Source organism: Lagenorhynchus albirostris, chromosome 18, assembly GCF_949774975.1.
Source record: "Lagenorhynchus albirostris chromosome 18, mLagAlb1.1, whole genome shotgun sequence".
Taxonomy (NCBI): domain Eukaryota; kingdom Metazoa; phylum Chordata; class Mammalia; order Artiodactyla; family Delphinidae; genus Lagenorhynchus; species Lagenorhynchus albirostris.
Window position 1 is genome coordinate 8686279 of NC_083112.1, and position 24520 is coordinate 8710798.

Genomic DNA, 24520 nt, shown 5'->3' on the forward strand with positions numbered 1-24520 from the left:
ACAGTCATAGCAGTTGTCATTTCCTGAGTCCTTTCTATGTATCCAACAACCTGATAAGTTACATCTCTTAACTTAAATCATGTAATGCTTACAACTACCCTGGGAGTTGCTATTATTATTCTCATTAGCTAGGAGGTAGCATAGCGGTATTGAAACCCAGGTCTGTGGCATTCAAAGGTCCATGCTCGTAACCACAACACGATATTGCCTTTAAAATAGAAATAATATATGTAAACTGCCCAGCACAAGTGCATCATACATAAAGGATATTCATTCTAAAGTTACTGGGTTTTTGTTTCTTGTTGTTCTTATCTCATGACCTGTCAAAGAGAGTTCTGACATTCTGCTGCAACAATTCCCTTTGTCTTCTATTTCTGTGGCTCTTTCGCTGTCATTGATTTCCAGCTTCTCAGTCATCAGTTAATAAAAGTAATCCTTTCATTCTGGTTGGTGAACGAGCCAGTCTTTTGATGTCAAGTGTGAGTTTCCGTTCTTCAGTGCTTATTGTTTTCTGCCCAAAGGTTCCTTTCACATCTATACGAGTTACTATTCCAGATACTTAAGACCGGCAGAATCTTTAAATAGCTGGGCTATTACTAGAATAGCCTTTCTTACAGTGAAATAGACCTGCCTCCCAGAAGCCACCTCAAAATAACAGAGGAGAAGGTGTTCCATGAGTCAGGATGCATTGTCCAGGATGACCCAGCCTGCGAGGAAGTGTTGGACCTGTCTCCTAACCTCAGTCGTATGAAAGGTTTCTAACCATATGTGAATTTAATCTATACATAAATTTGGAATGGTCTGGTGAAACCATTCTTCAGGGTGATACATCACAACACTGAAATGATAAATGTTGAAATTTTTAAATGACCATCACTGAACCCATCTAAGCAGATATTTTAATTTCAAATTATTAATCTTTAACCAAAAAGTTTTCAGAAAGTCGTTATATAAAAATTTTATTTTACTGTGATTAGAAGCTTAATCTCTTTTTCCTGACAGAATTGATTGTAAGAACATTCTTAGGACATCACTGAATTTACCTATGTCTGTATCTCTTTCTGACAACAGTGGCTTGCAAACTGTAAGGCAACATTTGCAGGAGGATCAAGAGATGGAGTAATTACCTGTCAACCAGGGGACTCAGAAGAAAAGGTAATAAAAGCCTGTTAGAGTTTATCTTTTCTGTGCTCTGACTGTGTGTTGGTGTTGATCTACCCAAGAAGCGTGGAACTTGAAAAAGGAAGAGGCAGAATGAGTCATCCCATACATTCACATGACACCTCTGAAGTAAGAAAGAATGACATTGGCACCAAGCATGACTGTGTTGATGGGATTTGGGACGGGCGGTCTTCTTTTTGGAAAAGTAGAAGTATAAAAATAACCTTTCTGCTCGACACTAGCTATACTAACCATTTCCTAATAAATCTATTCTTCATTCAGAATATAAAACCAAATGTCATTAATCCTTCACTGAACCACTTAGTTCCTTCAATGAAGAAAGTCTTTGTTGACCTTTCAGCAATCACTCAGACTTTTTTTTTCCTCATTTAGAATTGCTTTAAGTACACACCTCAGACCAGCTGGCTTATACACGTACGTCACATTGTAAGGGAAACTGGGCAGAAAAGTGTGAACAGATTAAGATCATTCAATTCTGCAGTTACTCCTGTGACCCCCGTGGTGGGTACAACAGTGAATTCTGCTCCGGGTGGAGCTTCTGATCTGTTCAGGGAGATGGACGTTAACCAACAGTCATACACGTGTAAACCGTGACAAGTGCCCTTAAGGAAAGGAAGGAACAGTAAAGCTATGAAAGAATACAGAAGAGAACCTGGCCTACCAGGAGGGCAGGTCTGGGCTGGCTTCTCCACAAGGTACCATCTAAGTGGAGATCTCGGCTCTGAGCTAGTGCAGGGGGGTGGGTGTGCGAAGGCCCCGAGGCAGGAGGGAACCTGCCCCTTTCCAAGGACTGACGAGAGCCTGTGGGGCTGGGCGTGTAGACAGTGACAGGGAGAAAAGTCTGAGTCTGAAGAAGCTGCACAAGCCAGACCGTGCAGGGCTTTGGGTGCTTATCTTAACAGCAATGGTGGGCAATTAAAAGTTGTAACAGGTGGGTGTGATCAGAGTGGGGCTCACCCACTCTGCTGTGGAAATGGACAGAAGTGGGCAAGCGTGGATTTGGGAAGACAAGTTAGGGGGCTGCTGATGGGTCTAGGCAGAGAGGTCACCTTGTAATGACATTGTCACACCTAGAAAAGCCCGTTAGAGTGTGCATCCTTCAGAGGATGAGAAATCGTTTCCAGGGTGGGCCTTGGGGAGAAATGACAGTGTCAGTCCATCTCAATATTGATCTTATATCCAGAGTTGGAAAAGAGATTATTTTTCTGATTAGAGCTATCATTTGGCTTCCATCCCAAAGCAAAACCCAACAGATGTTTGACCTCAGAGCACTGCTTACCCTCCATTGATTCACTCCAGCTCTCTTCTTTAAGTCAGATTCTCTATCTTCTGGAATAGTTTGAAGTTGCCAATTATTCTGAGCACCCTTTGCATGGGGACAAGTGGAAGGGGGAGATAGGAAGTGAGCTTTAACTTGAAGAATCTATGTCTGGATATAAATTGCGAAGTCAACATGCCAAAACTTATTCCGCGTGTGTATTCTATTTCAGAGAAGCGTGGACTTTTTGGAATAGTACTTACCTTACTAAACCTAGCAAACTCTTGAGCAGTTAGAGAAGTCAGTCGGCCAGAGATGGTGACCAAGTACAGATAGGCGTGTGAAGTGTTCCCACCCCAAGCCCTACCCCAACCGGTCTGGTCTTTGCCACTAGCTGATTTCTAGTCATTCTTAACTGGTAACTTAAGTGAGAAATTGCTGTGGAATTGTTTGTGGAACAGAATATAGCTCTTTGTTGGATGCTGAATATTTATTTTCTGATTTTTCTTCTGTTCTCAACATGAAGTTGTAGACATCAAGGTAATGAGGAAAGGTTACACACTGGTAGCCTGTAAGCTGTAACCAATTCAGACATGTTTTATTCAGCTTGTACAATTTAAATTGGACCCAACAGTTTAAACTTAAAATTGTTCACATGTACACTCAAAACAGCATTCCTGGCATCTCTTGAAAAAAGAGAAAAAAGAGGTAGCAACACCAAGCCTGCCTTCCTAAAGTGGCAGCAGCGACCTTGGGCTGGTCGGCTCTCCACCGTCCACTGTGCACAGAGTTCCCGACCCTGCCGGCAAGAGCCAGGTGCCAGTCATCAGGATGTTCTTGTCTTTATCATAGAAACATGTGCCTTTGCACCTAAGGCCCCACAATGGGGAAGTGAAAGCTAAATAGAACTGTGCCTTTCAAGAAAAACAGGAGTGTTCCTCTTTGACGCAGTGAGAACAGTCTCTGCGTATATAAGATGCTAGGGCCCGTGTGCTGGCCTCACTCCCTGAGGGGACCTTGGAGGAGTCGTTGTAGCGTGTGTACAAAACAACAGAACAGTGTTCCTGAGAAAAGTGCTTCCAATACATGGGAAGTATTTTGGAGGGAAGGCTTCTTTTGTTAAGACAGGTGTGATTAGTCAGTAATTTAGGCTACTTGGTGACTACAATACCTGTTCTCCTAGAATGAGGCACGGCGCACAGCAAATAAGATGTAGAACAAGGCGGGCGTGTGAGTCGCGCCTGTCGTGAGGGCAGCTCCTTGGCAGACGCTGCTGTACCAGTGTCTTCTCCGCCTGCACACACCCAGCGAGACAGGTCTCTTCATGACTTAAAGCCAGCACCTCTAAGTAAGGATTGTGGTTTGCGGTGACCTCTCCTGTCGCCCGCGGAATTCATCCTGGAGCGGCTGCTGCTGGGGAGTTTAAGTTCACGGAAACGTAGGACACGGTGAAGCATCTCAGCTCTGGGCTCTCCAGGCAGTGGCATCGGCCTCGACCCTACGGCGAGTTAGCACAGCTCACCTCCCCAGTTCTGCAGGGCTGGCCCTGGGGAAGCTAGAGAGGTTGCCACTTCATTTGCCATAAGTGATTTTAGTTGACGCACTCTTAATTCCACAGCTATTTCTGAGCACTAATTGAACATTCGACTCTTTGGACTCAAGTACAAGAGTTTACGTGTAGCCGCAATACATTTTCTTATTACATTCAGACCATCTTAGAGTCGTCTTGGACAGTAACCCTCTTAGCTGTGTATTTCCTATCCCTGTCTAACCAAGAATGAGAGAAGGCTGCAACCTCTGTTTTTCTCCAAATTGAGCAAAAAGCTCAATGTTGAACGAGACGAGATGTTTCTCCAGCTAAACTGTAACCCATTAAACATTATCCTTCGGATACAGTCAATCAGTCCTTTGCTATAAGGAATCTCTTCTCTAGACTGAGTAAGGAAATGTCTGCTGAAATGAAAGTTTTCTTGAAAATAGTAAATGCGTCAGAGTGTGTAATCTGTATTAGAGGCTTAAAGGTATTTATCTTTCAAATCTTTGAAAGATATTCGTGACCAAGGTCCAAACACCTACTCAACAAATATAATGCAATAGTCATGAATGTGCCAGAGCCGGGTGATTGTGGCACCAGGTGAGTACGCACTGCACCCGCCTGCTTGGGAGATTACATGCATCTATGTAACACTGGGTAGGAAATCTTCAACAACTGGCTAGATTTTCTAAATTTTATCCAATTTAGTTTAAACCAGTGACTTTCAGAGATTAAGCATGATGAAAATGATAGTTAATATAGTATAGTATACTGTGACTTATCTTCTGATGTCGAAAATCTCTCAGATTTTTACCTAACTGGCTACATCATAAGCAAAGAACTGGCTTCAGAGCAGAATACAGAGAAACAAGAGTGGCTATGCTTTTTTTTTTTTAACATCTTTATTGGAGTATAATTGCTTTACAATGGTGTGTCAGCCTCTGCTTTATAATAAAGTGAATCAGTCACACATATACATATGTCCCCATATCTCTTCCCACTTGCGTCTCCCTCCCTCCCACCCTCCCTATCCCACCCCTCTAGGTTGTCAGAAAGCACCAAGCTGATCTCCCTGTGCTATGCGGCTGCTTCCCACTAGCTGTCTATTTTGTTTGGTAGTGTATATATGTCTATACCACTCTATCACTTTGTCCCAGCTTACCCTTCCCACTCCCTGTATCCTCAAGTCCATTCTCTAGTAGGTCTGCATCTTTATTCACGTCTTGCCCCTAGGTTCTTCAGACCCTTTTTTTTTCTTTCTTAGATTCCATATATATGTGTTAGCATACGGAATTTGTTCTTCTCTTTCTGACTTACTTCACTCTGTATGATAGTTTCTAGGTCTATCCACCTCACTACAAGTAACTCAGTTTCGTTCCTATTTATGGCTGAGTAACATTCCATTATATATATGTGCCACATCTTCTTTATCCATTCATCTGCTGATGGACACTTAGGTTGCTTCCATGTCCTGGCTATTGTAAATAGAGCTGCAGTGAACATTTTGGTACATGACTCTTTATGAAATATGGTTTTCTCAGGGTATATGCCCAGTAGTGGGATTGCTGGGTCGTATGGTAGTTCTATTTTTAGTTTTTTAAGGAATCTCCATAATGTTCTCCATAGTGGCTGTATCAATTTACATTCCCCGCAATGGTGCAAGAGGGTTCCCTTTTCTCCACACCCTCCCCAGCATTTATTGTTTGTAGATTTTTTGATGATGGCCATTCTGACTGATGTGAGATGATATCTCATTGTAGTTTTGATTTGCATATCTCTAACGATTAATGATGTTGAGCATTCTTTCATGTGTTTGTTGGCAATCTGTATATCTTCTTTGGAGGAATGTCTATTTAGGTCTTCTGCCCATTTTTGAATTGGGTTGTTTGTTTTGATATTGAGCTGCATGAATTGCTTGTATCTTTTGGAGATTAATCCTTTGTCAGTTGCTTCATTTGCAAATATTTTCTCCCATTCTGAGGGTTGTCTTTTCGTCTTGTTTATGGTTTCCTTTGCTGTGCAAAAGCTTTTAACTTTCACTAGGTCCCATTTGTTTATTTTTGTTTTTATTTCCATTTCTCTAGGAGGTGGGTCAAAAAGGATCTTGCTGTGATTTATGTCATAGAGTGTTCTGCCTATGTTTTCCTCTAAGAGTTTGATGCTGTCTGGCCTTACATTTAGGTCTTTAATCCATTTTGAGTTTTTTTGTGTGTGTGGTGTTAGAGAATGTTCTAATTTCATTCTTTTACATATAGCTGTCCAGTTTTCCCAGCACCACTTATTGAAGAGGCTGTCTTTTCTCCACTGTATATTCTTGCCTACTTTATCAAAGATAAGGTGACCGTATGTGCGTGGCTTTATCTCTGGGCTTTCTATCCTGTTCCATTGATCCATATTTCTGTTTTTATGCCAGTACCATACTGTCTTGATTACTGTAGCTTTGCAGTATAGTCTGAAGTCAGGGAGCCTGATTCCTCCAGCTCCGTTTTTCTTTCTCAAGATTGCTTTGGCTATTCGGGGTCTTTTGTGTTTCCATACAAATTGTGAAATTTTTTGTTCTAGTTCTGTGAAAAATGCCAGTGGTAGTTTGATAGGGATTGCATTGAGTCTGTAGATTGCTTTGGGTAGTAGTCATTTTCACAATGTTGATTCTTCCAATCCAAGAACATGGTATATCTCTCCATCTGTTTGTATCATCTTTAATTTCTTTCATCAGTGTCTTATAATTTTCTGCATACAGGTCTTTTGTCTCCTTAGGAAGGTTTATTCCTAGATATCTTTTCTTTTTGTTGCAATGGTAAATGGGGGTGTTTTCTTAATTTCACTTTCAGATTTTTCATCATTACTGTATAGGAATGCAAGAGATTTCTGGGCATTAATTTTGTATCCCGCTACTTTAACAAACTCATTGATTAGCTCTAGTAGTTTTCTGGTAGCATCATTAGGAATCTCTATGTAGAGGATCATGTCATCTGCAAACAGTGACAGCTTTACTTCTTTTCCGATTTGGATTCCTTTATTTCTGCCTCTTGTCTGATTGCTGTGGCTAAAACTTCCAAAACAATATTGAATAGTAGTGGTTAGAGTGGGCAGCCTTGTCTTGTTCCTGATCTTAGTGGAAATGGTTTCAGTTTTTCACCATTGAGGACGATGTTGGCTGTGGGTTTGTCATATATGGCCTTTATCATGTTGAGGAAAGTTCCCTCTATGCCTACTTTCTGGAAGGCTTTTATCATAAATGGGTGTTGACTTTTGTCGAAAGCTTTCTCTGCATCTGTTGAGCTGATCATATGGTTTTTCTCCTTCAACTTGTTAATATGGTGTATCACGTTGATTGATCTGCATATATTGAAGAATCCTTGCTTTCCTGGAATAAACCACACTTGATCATGCTGTATGATCCTTTTAATGTGCTGTTGGATTCTGTTTGATAGTATTTTGTTGAGGATTTTTGCATCTATGTTCATCAGTGATATTGGCCTGCACTTTTCTTTCTTTGTGACATCTTTGTCTGGTTTTGGTATCAGGGTGATGGTGGCCTCGTAGAATGAGTTTGGGAGTGTTCCACCCTCCGCTATATTTTGGAAGAGTTTGAGAAGGATTGGTGTTAGCTCTTCTCTAAATGCTTGATAGAATTCGCCTGTGAAGCCATCTGGTCCTGGGCTTTTGTTTGTTGGAAGATTTTTAATCACAGTTTCAATTTCAGTGCTTGTGATGGTATGTTCATATTTTCTATTTCTTCCTAGTTCATTCTCGGCAGGTTGTGCATTTCTAAGTATTTGTCCATTTCTTCCAGGTTGTCCATTTTATTGGCATAGAGTTGCTTGTAGTAATCTCTCATGATCCTTTGTATTTCTGCAGTGTCAGTTGTTACTTCTCCTTTTTTAATTTCTAATTCTATTGATTTGAGTCCTCTCCCTCTTTTTCTTGAGAAGTCTGGCTAATGGTTTATCAATTTTGTTTATCTTCTCAAAGAACCAGCTTTTAGTTTTATTGATCTTTGCTGTCGTTTCCTACATTTCTTTTTCATTGATTTCTGATCTGATCTTTATGATTTCTTTCCTTCTGCTAACTTTGGGGTTCTTTTGTTCTTTCTCTAATTGCTTTAGGTGTAAGGTTAGGTTGTTTGAGATGTTTCTTGTTTCCTAAGGTAGGACTGTATTGCTATAAACTTCCCTCTTAGAACTGCTTTTGCTGCATCCCATAGGTTTTGGGTCATTGTGTTTTCATTGTCATTTGTTTCTAAGTATTTTTTGATTTCCTCTTTGATTTCTTCAGTGATCTCTTGGTTATTAAGTAGTGTGTTGTTCAACCTCCATGTGTTTGTATTTCTTTCAGATTTTTTCCTGTAATTGATATCTAGTCTCATAGCATTGTGGTCGAAAAAGATACTTGATACGATTTCAATTTTCTTAAATTTACCAAGGCTTGATTTGTGACCCAGGATATGATCTATCCTGGAGAATGTTCCATGAGCACGTGAGAAGAAAGTGGATTCTGTTGTTTTTGAATGGAATGTCCTATAAATGTCAATTAAGTCCATCTTGTTTAATGTTTCATTTAAAGCTTGTATTTCCTTATTTATTTTCATTTTGGATGATCTGTCCATTGGTGAAAGTGGCATGTTAAAGTCCCCTTCTATGATTGTGTTACTGTCGATTTCCCCTTTTATGGCTGTTAGTATTTGCCTTATGTATTGAGGTGTTCCTATTCTGGATGCATAAATACTTACAATTGTTATATCTTCTGCTTGGATCGATCCCTTGATCATTATGTAGTGTCCTTTGTCTCTTGTAATTAATAGGCTTTATTTTAAAGTCTATTTTGTCTGATATGAGAATTGCTACTCCAGGTTTCTTTTGATTTCCATTTGCATGGAATATCTTTTTCCATCCCCTCACTTTCAGTCTGTATGTGTTCCTAGGTCTGAAGTGGGTCTCTTGTAGACAGCATATATATGGGTCTTGTTTTTGTATCCATTCAGCCAGTCTGTGTCTTCTGGTGGGAGCATCTATTCCATTTACATTTAAGGTAATTATCGATATGTACGCTCCTATTACCATTTTCTTAAGTGTTTTGGGTTTATTATTGTAGGTCTTTTCCTTATCTTGTGTTTCCTGCCTAGAAAAGTTCCTTTAGCATTTGTTGTAAAGCTGGTTTGGTGGTGATAAATTCTCTTAGCTTTTGCTTGTCTGTAAAGGTTTTAATTTCTCCATCAAATCTGAATGAGATCCTTGCTGGGTAGAGTGATCTTGGTTGTAGGTTTTTCTCCTTCATCACTTTAAATATGTCCTGCTAGTTCCTTCTGGCTTGCAGAGTTTCTGCTGAAAGATAAGCTGTTAACCTTAGGGGGATTCCCTTGTATGTTATTTGTTGTTTTTCCCTTGCTGCTTTTAATATTTTTTCTTTGTATTTATTTTTTGATAGGTTGATTAATATGTGTCTTGGTGTGTTTCTCCTTGGATTTATCCTGTATGGGACTCTCTGTGCTTCCTGGACTTGATTAACTCTTTCCTTTCTCATATTAGGGAAGTTTTCAACTATAATCTCTTCAAATATTTTCTCAGTCCATTTCTTTTTCTCTTCTTCTTCTGGGACCCCTATAATTCAAATGTTGGCGTGTTTAATATTGTCCCAAAGGTCTCTGAGACTGTCCTCAATTCTTTTCATTCTTTTTTCTTTATTCTGCTCTGCAGTAATTATTTCCACTATTTTATCTTCCAGGTCCCTTATCCGTTCTTCTGCCTCAGTTATTCTGCTATTGATCCCTTCTAGAGAATTTTTAATTTCATTTATTGTGTTGTTCATCACTGTTTGTTTGCCCTTTAGTTCTTCTAGGTCCTTGTTAAACGTTTCTTGTATTTTCTCCATTCTGTTTCCAAGATTTTGGATCATCTTTACTATCATTACTCTGAATTCTTTTTCAGGTACACTGCCTATTTCCTCTTCATTTGATAGGTCTGGTGGGCTTCTGCCTAGTTCCTTCATCTGCTGTGTGTTTGTCTTCACATTTTGCTTAACTTACTGTATTTGGGGTCTCCTTTTTGCAGGCTGCAAGTTCGTAGTTCCCATTGTTTTTGATGTCTGTCCCCAGTGGGTAAGGTTGGTTCAGTGGGTTGTGTAGGCTTCCTGGTGGAGGGGACTAGTGCCTGTGTTCTGGTGGATGAGGCTGGATCTTGTCTTTCTGGTGGGCAGGTCCACGTCTGGTGGTGTGTTTTGGGGTGTCTGTGGCCGTATTATGATTTTAGGCAGCCTCTGTGCTAATGGGTGGGGTTGTGTTCCTATCTTGCTAGTTGTTTAACATAGTGTGTCCAGCACTGTAGCTTGCTGGTCGTTGAGTGGAGCTGGGTCTTGGCGTTGAGATGGAGATCTCTAGGAGATTTTTTCCGTTTGATATTACATGGAGCTTGGAGGTCTCTTGTGGACCAGTGTCCGGAAGTTGGCTCTCACGCCCCAGTGGCACAGCCCTGACACCTGGCTGGAGCACCAAGAGCCTGTCATCCACACGGCTCAGAATAAAAGGGAGAAAAAGAAACGAAGAAGGCAAAATAAAATAAAATAAAGTTATTAAAATAAAAAATAGTTAAAAAAATTTTTTTAAGTAATAAAGAAAATAATATGGACAGGCAGAACTCTAGGAGAAATGGTAAAAGCAAAGCTATACAGACAAAATCACACACAGAAGCGTACACATACACAATCATGAAAAGAGAAAAAGGTAAAAATATATATATATCGTTGTTCCCAAAGTCCACCTCCTCAATTTGGGTTGATTCTTTGTCTTTGTGTATTCAGGTATTCCACAGATGCAGGGTACATCAAGTTGATTGTGGAGATTTAATACGCTGCTCCTGAGCCTTCTGGGAGAGATTTCCCTTTCTCTTCTTTGTTCTCACAGCTCCCAGGGGCTCAGCTTTGGATTTGGCCCCGCCTATGCGTGTAGGTTGCCTGAGGGCGTCTGTTCTTCGCTCAGACAGGATGGGGTTAAAGGAGCAGCTGATTTGGGGGCTCTGGCTCATTAAGCCCCGGGGGAGGGAGGGGTATGGATGCGTGGCGAGCCTGCAGGGACAGAGGCCGGTGTGTGTTTTCCCGGGGAAGTTCTCCCTGGATCCTGGGACCCTGGCAGTGGCGGGCTGCACAGGCTCCCCGGAAGGAAGGTGTGGAAAGTGACCTGTGCTCGCACACAGGCTTCTTGGTGGCGGCAGCAGCAGCCTTAGCGTCTCCCGCCCGTCTCTGGGGTCCACGCTGATAGCCGCGGCTCATGCCCGTCTCTGGAGCTCATTTAAGCGGCGCTCTGAATCCCCTCTCCTCAGGCACCAGAAACAATGGTCTCTTGCCTCTTAGGCAGTTCCAGACTTTTCCCGGACTCCCCCCTGGCTAGCCGTGGTGCACTAGCCCCCTTCAGGCTGTGTTCACACAGCCAACCCCAGTCCTCTCTCTAGGATCTGACCTCCGAAGCCCGAGCCTCAGCTCCCAGCCCCGCCCGCCCCGGCGGGTGAGCAGACAAGCCTCTCGGCCTGGTGAGTGCTGGTGAGTGCCGGTCAGCACCGATCCTCCGTGCAGGAATCTCTCCGCTTTGCCCCCCACACCCCTGTTGCTGTGCTCTCCTCCGTGGCTGCGAAGCGTCCCCCCTCCGCCACCCGCAGTCTCCGCCCGCGAAGGGGCTCCTAGTGTGTGGAAACCTTTCCTCCTTCACAGCTCCCTCCCACTGGTGCAGGTCCCGTCCCTATTCTTTGGTCTCTGTTTATCTTTTGCCCTACCCAGGTACGTGGGGGGTTTCTTGCCTTTTGGGAGGTCTGAGGTCTTCTGCCAGCATTCAGTAGGTGTTCTGTAGGAGTTGTTCCACGTGTAGATGTATTTCTGATGTATTTGGAAGGTGATCTCCGCGTCTTACTCTTCCACCATCTTGAAGCTCCTCCTATGATACTGTTAATGAATAAGAACTAGATGATTCTAGGCTTTTAAGCTACCTTGTCTATGATCAATTCTTAACATCTTGACTTCTTGACATTTTTTTTTCTCATTTTCAGAAAACATACCTCTAAATCCAATTTATATATAAATCAAGTCATATCAGGAGTACAGGAACTGGGCTTGAAGAAAATCCTTGTGACCAAATAAAACAGATTCCCACATTTTCAAAAGAATCTTGAATCACCAAAACATATATATATATCTATAAAGACTTCTAAAGGGATTATTTTTAAAACCTGGAGATCGGAAAATATTCGGGGGGGTGAAGTTTTAACATTTTCCTTGAAAGGCTTTTTTCACTATCTTTTTGGAACTCTAAATGCAAACTACATCCAAGCCTGTGGCCTAGGAAAAGATTCTGGGGTAATAAATATCAATGCAGCTTGGACTAGCCTACCTAGAAAGGAGAGTGTAAGAAGGACACTGAGAACTGGTGTTCATCAAGCTGTCCGTCTCCCAAGAAACACAAGTGTGTGCCCTGAGCGTGGAGTGGAAGGAATTCGTTGACAATGAAATTCCTCGGTACCAGGCTCAAGTCAAAAAGCCTCATTTGCCTTCACCGAACAGAGAAGATTTTTCTTTAACTGACTTGATGACCTGGGATTACAACATTCTTTTGGAAAACAGTAAAAAAGATAGCCGTTTTCTTCACATAAGACCATGTAATTTACTCAGCACTTGCTTCATTCCATGCTTCTGAAAAGTAAATTCCATGGTAGAAGCAGTTATGTACTAAGGTTCATACTAAACGTTTCAATCAGATTTGACGTTTTCTAAAAAGTCTTCACAGTGGCAACTCTGTATATGTAGACTTAAAACTCTGGTCCTGTACTCCTTTCTTGTGTGACATTGTTTTTCAGTGCATAAGGTTTGGTTATAAAAACTTCTAGCACAGTTAAAGTTTTCTTGAAAATAGTAAATACCTCGGGTTGTGTAATCTGTACAATGGCCCAGTTACAAATTTATAATATTCTAGACTAAAATCAGTTCTAGATTACTTTTAGAAATTGTCTCCTGGGGAAAAAATTTTAGTTTTTATAATAAAACTAAAATGCAAGATTAATTGTCATATCTCACACTTGTTTGGGAGTATAAAGACAATGTTCAGTCCTTTGAAATAACAATATCTAGCAGTCCTGTAAAATATTCTCAACGTGGAAGGCAACCTGACTCTAAAGAAAATGCCACTTAGATTGTTAATTATATTCTATGCTAATTGGATAGTCATAGCGTAGTAGATATGAAGCCAAACATATTAAAGACTCTGCCTTAACCTAGCAATAGTGTAATTTGTTTGGGGCTGTAGTTCTTTCAGATTAATCAGTTGGTCTCTGCACAGTTTTACTATGTTTACTATGTTACTATTCACATTTAAACACTAAAATCTTCAAGCAATATAAGTTTTCACTTATGGTCTCCAAGACTGACAGTCTAAATTAACTAATCAGAGAATCTAAAAGATCACAAATTATGTTTTTTCAATGACATGTTTCCCATTAGAGCTTGTTTTTAACTGGACTGCTGTGCATGTTGAATGGGTACAACATTTGCAACCATTTATCACGTTGGGGCAAGCGATGCTAATACGGCTGACGGCTGACGGCTGACGGTTCTGCTCTTAGAAGAGGGCCGTGCTTTCTGTTGCATGCATTACACTGACCCTGTACTTTCTTTCCTTTCCTTTGTTTCCTGTGCCATGCTTGCTGTGTAGCAAATGGAATCTCTTGCAGTAAGTTAACTTTCTTTCCTACTCTTTGTCCATTTAGGCATGGACCCATAACAATCTTATTTTTACTGTTACTATTATATCTCTTAGCATGTTTTCCCTTTTTTGTTTCATTTTCTTTTATTTGGTAGACTGAGACATGTAGTTTATTAGCATTCTGGGCTGCTTTCCTCCCAAAGTAGAAACCTATGTTGCTATGAACTCTCATGTTATCACTAGAATATTTTTAGAAATAACTACCATTATCTGACACTTAGAAAAGTCAGAGTTTTCATAGCTAGGTTTCACCCTAAATTGTGAAAGGTAACATTTTGTTTTTAAACAATACTTTTTTTGTCTGAGAGTCTCTGGCAGTTGTCTTTTATACCAGATTTTGAAAAGGTTTCCACAAAGGCAAGTTTAAATTATCATAAAATGTGTTACTAAAACAACCAAACATCTAGTTTGGGTTAGCAAACGAGTGTAGCTACTTCTTTACACTTAGGCTGGTTACCAGCATTGAGAGATCAAATAAATCTAAGTAGAATTGCTTTTTCCCCCTAAGGGCCAGGGAGAGAGGAGAAAGAAAACTCCAACCAGCATGGTCTTAGCATGAACTTTAGTCACTTTTAAAATTAGGGTCAAGAGTATGTTAATAATACTATTAATGGAATATGCTTCCTAAAAACCTAAATTTAAATTCTTGTCATTTCTCTCCTTAAACTGATTTGGGGGAAACAATTTTAAGTCACGTCAGTGGCTCTCAATTCTTACCGAGTTCCTTATAGTCCATTAGTGAAAGAAAGGCCCTATTTATCCTTACTTAACCATATTTGAAAACTGAACAGTGAAGTGTTTGGTTTAAGCCACATATCTCACCCACTTTCAGTGGTGACTGCTGAGCCATTAAATTCTATCTAGTGAAGGCTGTCCTTTTCCTCTAGCAGAATCCCATCTGCGACCTAGGAGCTAACCCTTTCTTGGGATAAAACAGGCAAAGTTTAGAGGCCATTGAGCAGATACAGCTCAAAGAGTACTATGATCATTGGTGTTGGAACTACTCATGGTTTATTCTTCCCTTACAGTACATGTAAGCTGTATAATGAAAACATTTTCAATTCCAGAGGTGTCTATAGAGCTCCAGGGCCATTTTGTATGCATATTTTTTAACGTTCTTTCCACAGAAAGTTTTGCATGGTTTCATGATTTCTCCTTTTTGTAAGCATTTTGGGCCCTTTTTATATCTCTTTAATTCAACAAATTTGTTGAGCACTGAGTAGAAGCATCATCATTAAACCTGATGCAGCACCTTAGACAGTCACGTGACTCTTGTGTTTACACAGACTTTAGGATGAGTGCCTACACCCTAAATGGCAGCCAGAGTTGTCACAAGGAATAATCTCCCAAGTGTCTGCTGAATTTATAAATTTAACACCTAGAACCACTTAATGCTGTGCCTTTTAAATATACCTTTAATAAAAAGAAATTGTGTTCAAAGATGTATAGCTTATAAAAATTAAGACTGCAGTTATAATTTGTAGATATTAAACCTGTAATTTAATTGGCGAATATAATGGAAATTTGGTAGTTCACTAAGTCCCTTTATAGCTAGCTACTACTTCTTTCTAATTAGTCATCCTCCAGGAGCTGTTTTATTCTATATTACACAGTGAATTTCTCACTGATAGTCATTGATTGGATTTATTCTTCTGTTTTATTTAGAATGGTAACAACTAGTTATGGTTCCTTGATTAAAAAAAAAAAAGTGCATTAGTCTCCACTAAGATTTCACTTACTATACAAGAATGATCCTTAATAACTTTCTTCCCATGCAAATTCTCTCTTTAGCAACTGGAACTGTGTCAGAGGTTGTATAAGCTACACTTCCAGCTGCTGCTGCTTTTTCAGTCGTACTGTAAGCTCATCGGCCAGGTGCACGAAGTCAGCTCCATGCCAGAGGTGAGCCTGCCCACTCCCGACCCCAGGTCCTGCCATGAGTATCACTGCTTTCCTTTCGTTCTCCCTCCTGCCAGTTTATAAATGTCCAAGTGATTTTATTCCCACATAATCCTTTCACTCAAGCACAAGTCTTAAATACCAGTGTCTTATATTTATTTCCATGCTCACGTGGCAGTGCCAGGACTAGGGTGAGGCAAGTGACATATCTGGACACAAAATACAAGGACGACCTTCAGGGTGAGCCCCTCCCTGAATGCTGTGCCGAGGGCCTCACTTGCCTCCCCCTGGCCCTGTGTCTGGGGATCCTTATTTGAAAAAGTTCCTTGTGTTACGGTTTTTCTGACCTCTGGCTGTTCATACTTGATCCTACATTGAGGTAAGAAGGAAATAACTACATGATGTTTGACTCTCTTCAGCTTCCCTGCTCTGCTTAGCATCCGGATGCATTAATACTTTTAATGTAAAAGGTAAAGTAACTTGAGCATACAGCTTCTGAGTGAGCCAAATTTTTCCTAGACTTGAAAAAACACTACCGCAGTGTAGTAGATGAAATAATGGTGGTGTACACTGGATATTGTGGAAGCTCAGAGGGTGAGTGCCTAGTTCAGCTGGAGACAAGGAGGTTGAAAGAGGAAACTTTCTGGAGGAGATCACACCTGATTCTTAAAGGATGAGTTAGAATTAGAGAGATGAAGTGGGGGGTAAGGAGGAATGTTCCAGTAAGAAACAACAGCGTGGGCATAAACATGGTAGTGAGAAAGAGATAGGAACTACAAGGACAGGCAATTGAGGATTGCTAGACTATAAAATGCAAACCAAAAGGAATGATGGACTAAGGCGGAAGAGATAAGTAAGGTGAGATCACGCAAGACGCTGCACCTGTGAGTATTTTAGTTAGATCTTCACGGCAGGGATGTGGAGGGTGGATTTGGTGACAACTAGACTGGAGACAGACAGACCAGTCAGTTATGAGGCCGCTGAAATAGCTCAGATAAGAGGTGAGAGTTTGAACTAGGACAGAAGTGCTAGGTAAGGAGAGGGAGGAAACATGGGAGATATTTTAGGACAAAAGGTCACTGAAACTGATGGGGTTGTGGAGGGAGGAGTGGGGGACGATGCTCAGGTCCCCTCTCAGATGAACTATGTAACCACAGTGCCACAGCTAAGACAGGGATGTCGGAGGAGGCCTGACACAATTGTACATCCACAGCTCCTGCCTGCTCGTCAGTGACCGACTCTGCCTGCTAGATCCCATCTTGCATGTAGTTAAATACAAGGATCTGCTGCTAAAGGTGCAGATGTGCTGTCAGGGAACAGTCATGAGTCCATGAAACAATCCCATTGCAAGCAGCAGAGTGAGGATGGAGCCTAGAAACCTCATGTCTGAGTTGGGGGTAGGGGAGGAGGAGACAGAATGACAGCCATTTAACCATAATTATTACTCAGTGTGGAAAAAAGGAAAAGTGACTATAGTTTTTAAATATACAGTTCACCCTTGAACAACATGAGTTTGAACTGTGAGTCCACTTACCTATGTGGATTTTTTCAATAAATATATTGGAAATTTGAAAAATCTTGCAAACATACCTAGAAATAGATATGTCGTGACTACATAAAATATATGTAGACATACATATAACATACAAAATATGTATTAATGGACTGTGTGTTATCAGTAAGGCTTCCGGTCAACAGGGGGCTGTTAGTAGTTAAGTTCTAGGGGCGGGGGTGGGTGGTGGGTGGAACCAGAAGTTAGACCGTGCCTCTAACCCCGAGTTGCTCAAGGGTCAACTGTCCTTTCACAGATCCCAATTTCAAGGGAGATAGGAGTCAGACATCGTTGTTTATGAAGTTGTGCTCTTCACAAACAAGTTTTCCTCCACAGAATCACAAATTATCAGATAAAAGAAAAGACAGTTGATGACTGGGATTTGCCCCATTGTCAAGATAAGCTTTACTCTTCTGGAAAGTAGGAACCGAACCCTCAGAGTCCATTCTCTGCTCCAAAAATAGAGGACAATGCACATGCAATTCACATGTCATTTTCCATATTAAAAAAGTAATTCACGTTTCACTTAAGAGTAGTAAATTACATGTTTCATACCGTGTGTGTGTATATAATTATTTTAAATCTAATAAATTTAAAGTGAATTTTTCCTTAATTATTTTAAATCTAGGTAAGTTTTAAATACTTTACACACACATAATTTAAAACTTACCTAGGGCTTCCCTGGTGGCGCAGTGGTTGAGAGTCCGCCTGCCGATGCAGGGGACATGGGTTCGTGCCCCAGTCCAGGAAGATCCCACATGCCGCAGAGCGGCTGGGCCCGTGAGCCATGGCCGCTGAGCCTGCGCGTCCGGAGCCTGTGCTCCGCAACGGGAGAGGCCACAACAGTGAGAGGCCTGCGTACCGCAAAAAAAAAAAAAAAAAAGAAAACTTACCTAGATTTAAAATAAGAAATTCACTTTCACACTTTAAAAACTATATGTCTAAGACACTCTAACAACTTATGTAAAAGGATTACCTCCTTGAATTTTGAACGTGGGGCTGGAGTACAGAGTTGTATTTAATCGGGGCATCTGTGTGAAGACAGTCCTTGAGGGCTTCAGTTCTATACCTTGTACAGTGAGCAGGCTGGGAATGAAAACAGGTAAAGATGCTGGGTAAATCAACTTTTCAAAGAAACTGGGCATCCTCAGCTTACATGACAAAGGGAAACAAAAAACCTTTAAATTCATCTCAGTTTCTTTTAAATGCTCTGGAGGTCAAACTGCAAAAGAGCTGTCTTCCACTGTACACTTTGGAGGCACCTTTAAGAAGTGACACAGGTTCTCTTTATGATTTACTTTTTAACAACTCAGAATCTTTGGGTTCCAGTAATTCTGAGGGAAAATATCTCAATATCTCTTACTTGTAACATGAATACTAACATTACATTGAGATTTTTCCTCCTCCCTCTTAAAATTATGTCTTTCATCTTTTCCCGTGGCATAGGAGTAGGGAGAAAAGTTTATTCTTCAAACAGCATCTGTGTTCATAATTAAATTTATTGGGCACTTTTGTGCCAAGCTGTTTGTTTAATCTTTAAAATAACCTGAGAGGTGGGTAATAATCTTCAGTCTCACAGATGATAAAACTAAGGCACGTAAAAGTTTGTTTACTTGACTATGCAGTAGTCAATAATGCAGAACTGGCATCTAATAAACCCAGCGTTATCCAACTACCGAGCCTGTTCTCTTGTGCATTTTACTTCTACGTATGCCCTTCTGCTTAAATAGACGACATTTTAAAAGGAGTCAATCTTTTATATAAGGAGAGCATCCCAGCTGTTGATATAGTTGAATACAATGCATTCAGCCCCATAACCCTACATATACCACGCAGTACGGTTTCATCTGTCCTATTTTAGTTTACCGAGATATTAAGCTTCTGCTTAACCAGACCTCATACAGTCAAATTTTTTTTTACTTTGGGGATGTAAAATCCAGCCTGCAACTAAATACAGTAAAAATACTTTTTTTTTTTTTAACAGCTGCTAAATATGTCCAGGGAACTGAGTGACCTAAAGAAAAACCTGAAGGAGGCTACTGCAGCCATCACAGCCGACCCTCTCTATATAGAGGGGGCGTGGTCTGAGCCGGCCTTCACGTCCACTGAAGCAGCCATCCAGTCCATGCTCGAGTGCTTGAAAAACAACGAACTTGGCAAGGCTTTACGGCAAATCCGGGAATGCAGGTGACGCTACTATTTCTATTTAGAGACGGTTAAAGGAAATGCATGCCTAATAGTTACTTTGTCATGGCTGGGGACTAAATCACTACGGAAGGAACACCGAGATGTTTATATAAACCCTTCTCAGATCCTTCCCATTACCATGCCAGAAACATCAGATTTCAGGACTCATTGTTTGAAGTGTTGGTTTCGGTTCTGGTCATCTCTAAAATGTTCAAACACTTCAAAGTATATGCCAACATAATTTTAAAACTAATTATTTGAATGTAGCCTCTTTGGGTTTTTTCTCCCTACATTTTGATAGTATATTCACATTCATTGTAACCAGAATGCTATAGCAAATAAATATTTTAAGATTATGGAATTCCATTCTGATATTTTTTTACTTTAGATATTTTATCAAAACCAGTAATATTCAATATTCTAAAACTGATCATGTGATGTCTGCACAACTCTGAATATTACTAAAAAAGCCACAGAACTATATATTTCAGATAGCTGAACTGTACAGTTTGTGAATTATATCTCAACAAAAGCTTTTGTATTAAAAGAGCAATTTACTTATACTAATAAAGACTCATAACCTCTCAAACTTGTGAATAATAGTGCCTCTAATCTGCTCTTCTTTTCTGACTGCAGAAGTCTGTGGCCCAATGACATCTTTGGAAGCAGTTCTGACGATGAGGTCCAGACACTACTGAATATTTATTTCCGTCATCAAACTCTGGGACAAACAGGTACTTACGCACTGGTGGGGTCTAACCAGAGCCTGACCGAGATCTGCACCAAGCTGATGGAGCTGAACATGGAGATCCGGGACATGATCCGCAGGGCCCAGAGCTACCGGGTCCTCACCACTTTCCTTCCAGACTCCAGTGTTTCCGGCACTAGTCTCTGACAGGAGCCTTCCGTCCCCCATGGGTGCCAAGCTGGGGGTGCTGCCATGCTGGGGTGACGTCATTCAGTGTCTTCTCGGCCTTCAAAAGGCTTGGTCAGACTGTTCTCCCTCTTGTTACCTGTAGGACTTTTTCTAAAGAGGATGGCAGAACTTCCCACGTGTAGCAATACTATAAGAACCAAGGTAGCATAGGACATTCTGGAACAACCTCCATCCGTCATGCTGTGTGGCACAGATGTGTTATTTTACTGAGCAAATGCAACTCACTACTGAAGATGTGACTTCCATTGCATACCAAAGCCGACTACTCTGCACAGTACCTTCCTTTCTAGAAACAATTTTAGATTGGCAAAAGTGCAATGTTTTCTTCGCTAAAAATATTTTATATTCTAAAACTTGTACATTCTTTCCTTTTCTTTTTTTTTTTTCTTTTTTTGGTGGGCTGAGGAAGGGGCAGGCAGAATGAAGCTGGCCACTGAAAATTGTAAGACGGTCAAAAGCTGACAGCCTGTATATGTGAAAAGGGAATTGTAAATGGACAATTTAATGTACACTGAAATTTGAATACAATTACTGTATCTAAAAGGAGCTGCTATGAAGTACCTTTCTTATGTTGCTAGGCTACTGTTTCGAAAGCCCTGGATCTCTTTGCAGGGGTCTGTGATTAGGACCCTCGCACCAAAAATGGTCCAGAGAGACCTTTTTTTTAAAGGATCTTGGCTGCTTTTTACTATAAGGTTGCTTTTATGAGCATATTTATACTACAGAATGATGAGTGTTAATTTTAACCAACTTGGCCATTTTGTAGAAAAAAGTTAAAGACATTCAACATTATAAATTCCAAGTCTTTCCACCTGTTACGCATGCATATTTTAATATCCGTTTGGATAGCTGGAAGTAGAATCATAACGGTAAAATATGAGTTGTCACTTTGTTTCTTAAGAAATGTCATTTTATTTGTAATATATATGTAAAGGGCCATTCTTAAGTTTTCTCCTTAAACTTAATGCTGTCAAGTGTTAGCTGTGTGCATGTAAACCTGTTGCACATTAGAAACATTCAAAGTTTATCTGTGTAACTTATTCACTCTGTAAATACATTTAAAGTTTTTGTGATGTAATCTCGGTTAATATTCTCTTTAGACTAAAAGAAAAAAATACATATTGACCACAGATTTTATTTCTGCTTAATGAAGATTTTTGCCGTTGACACATTTATAGTTTTGTGTGTGGGGTGCCACACTCATATGTGTTCCATGAATGGCAGCCAGTGGGGTTGTGAGGCAGTACAGTGACCCTGGGAGCAGGAGGCCTCTGTAACCTCTTGAAGTGGACACCAAAGACTGTGACCCTCACCCAGTGCTCACTGGGATCAAAGAGAGAAATCAGAGAAGAACAAGAGCTCTAATTGTCCATAACCTATCAATCATTAGACCCATAACGATCAGGAAAAAGTAGTAAGAGTTTTTGTTCTTTCACCAAAACCCATCTATTCTTCACCCCACTCAAAAAACAGGGTCATGGAGACACATAACAATCTGATCTCTATGGTCTTCCTACTCATACTTCTTAGATTAACAAATATAACTTGCTTTCCTAACATGCACCAACTAAATCATAAGTAGTAATTTTCTAGACGTACCCTGCAACAGAGGCTGACCCAAGATTTTTTTTAATGTTACCATAGGTACAAAGTTATGCACTTATTTTAAAGACTTTCTGGACATTGCTGTCAACATACTCTTCTGATGATTTTCACCTTACCTTAAAGATGATTCTCCATGATTTGTCGAAAAGAAACTGAATCACAATCTCTCTGAAAAAAAGTCTTACATAATGCAGGTCTCTGTGGTTAACAACACTAGCCAACTCTCAGAGTTCTGCTGGGACCCACAGTAGATAGGACTGACCAGTCATGACTGAATTTTCCACCATGGCCTCTAACCCAGCAAAGAACCGCCATGATGGGTTACTCTTTTAAAAAACCGAGATTTCAGTAATATCTTATAATCTGTAGTTATGGGAAGTAATGGGTTTTTTTCTGTTTATTTTTTAAAAAAACAGATTTGTTAATGTGAAACATTTCTTCTACTTTTCCACTATTTCTTAACCTTCTCACCCTTGAGTATAAAAGAAAGGCCCTTTGAAGCTGCAGACCTGCCCTATTTGAGCCCAACAATCAATGATTTCAGAGCTGCAGTCCAATCTCCTTGGCTATTGTGTTGTGCCTCTGTTACTGAAGTGTTAATTTTCACTTTGCAAGGAACAGGGATGAAGAGAGAAGAGGTAGAGATATCCACCCAAAGGAGAGGGCAGATATCTAACAGATGCTTCTGGGATAAGAGAAATACCTCCTCATACCTCCATGCTTTCTAGTCCCAAAACATGATACACTTTACCCACGGGCGTAAAACAATTCAGACAGGTGCACTGCAACTTAGACATAACTTGATTAAAATTGTAGTGTCCAAATCGAGTATTTTAGAAAAAGCACCATACATTTTAGAGGCATGAGAATGTCTTATTCTCACAAATAGGTGAGACCGTTAATATGTTAGTACAGCTGTGAAATAAAGATGCTTGTAACTTAGCATTGCACCTGCACACGTGTCCACAAACATGCACAGAGTTAGGTCTTAGGGGTCTTCAGGTTCCAAATCTTAATGCTGTTCTTTTCAGTGAACTGCAAATTACAGAAACAAGGGTGGGAGCGTCTAGGGAGGGGAACAAGCAGGGGTGCCCAGAGAGGTCATGGAAGCTCTGCACACTTTCCCCAAGCCCTGCCCTACACATCTGTTCCACATGGGTGTTCATCTGTATCTTATATCCTTTAAGAACAAACCAGTAACAGTATTATCAGTTAAGACGAATTCCTTTCAGAAGCTTGGTGTTATCCTCACTACAGTCTTGCTGCTCAAAGCACACAGATCAATATTAGCTACCTCTTCTGGGAGCCTGGAAGAAACACAGACTCTCAGGTCCTACTGCAGACCTACAGATTTAGAATCTACATTTTGACAGAACCCTCAGAGAGATCCCCAGAAAGATGGCAGAGTAGAAGGACCTGAGCTCATCCACCTCATGAAAACACCAAAATCAAAACAGCTGAACAACCATTGACAAAAAATGACTGGAACCTACCAAAAAGATAATCTACTTCCAAAGACAAAAAAGAAGCCACAATGAGACGGTAGGAGGGTTCCATTCACGATATAATCAAATCCCATACCCACCAGGTGGGCGACCCCCAAACTGTAAAATAATCATATCACAGAGGTTCTCCCACAGGAGTGAGAGTTCTGAGCCCCAGGTCAGGCTCCCTACTATGGGGATCTGGAATTGGGAGGAGGAGCCCCCAGAGCATTTGGCTTTGAAGGTCAGAGGGGCTTGATCGCAGAAACTCCACAGAACTGGGGGAAACAGAAATGTCACTCTTGGAGGGCGCACACAAGATTTCATGTGCACTGGGACCCAGTGGAAAAAGCAGTGACTTCATAAGAGCCTGGGAAAGACCTACCTGCTGATCTTGGAGAGTGTCCTGGAGAGGTAGGAGGTGGCTGTGGCTCACTGTTGGGACAAGGACACTGGTGGCAGAGGTACTGGGGAGTACTCATTGGTGTAAGCTGTCCTGGAGGCCGCCATTTTGATGCCAAGGCCTGGCCCTACCCAACAGCCCAAAGGCTACCCATAATGTTGGGATGCCTCAGGCCAAACAACCAACAGGGTAGGAATGCAGCTGCACCCTTCAGCAGACTTTAAGGCTGCTTAGTCTTCCTGAGCCCACAGCTGCCTATAAACACACCCTATGACATGGCCCTACCCACCAGAGGGACAAGACCCAGCTCCACCCACCAGTGGGCAGGCATGAGTCCCTCCCAACAGGAAGCCTGTACAAGGCTCTTAGACCAACCTCATCTACCAGGGGGCAGACATCAGAAGCAAGAGGAACTATAATTCTGCAGACTATAGGAGAGCAAACACATAAAGTTAGACAAAATGAGACAGCAGAGTAATATGTTCCAGATAAAACCTCAGAACAACTAAGTGAAGTAGAGATAGGCAATCTACCAAAAAAATAACTCAGAGTAATTAAAGATGATCCAAGAGCTCAGAAAAAGAATGGAAGCACAGACCAAGAAGATACAAGAAATGTTTAACAAACAGCTAGAAAATTTAAAGAACAGATGAACAATAAAATAACTGAAAGGAAAAATACACTAGAAGGAATCAATAGCAGAATGAATGAGGCAGAGGAATGTATAAGTGAGATGGAAGACA

The 24520-nt window shown here is 40.9% G+C and overlaps 1 protein-coding gene across 1 annotated transcript in view; it reads left to right on the forward strand.

The window, feature by feature from the left end:
• The window catches only part of FRY (FRY microtubule binding protein), a 251661-nt gene extending 230239 nt beyond the window's left edge, over positions 1 to 21422 (forward strand). The window contains exons 58-61 of the mRNA XM_060129571.1: positions 1072 to 1155; positions 15502 to 15612; positions 19146 to 19348; positions 19985 to 21422. Of these exons, the coding sequence (XP_059985554.1) occupies positions 1072 to 1155; positions 15502 to 15612; positions 19146 to 19348; positions 19985 to 20243 (657 nt within the window). The 3' untranslated portion in view covers positions 20244 to 21422. The remainder of the gene's footprint in view (positions 1 to 1071; positions 1156 to 15501; positions 15613 to 19145; positions 19349 to 19984) is intronic.
• The last annotated feature ends 3098 nt before the right edge of the window (positions 21423 to 24520 follow it).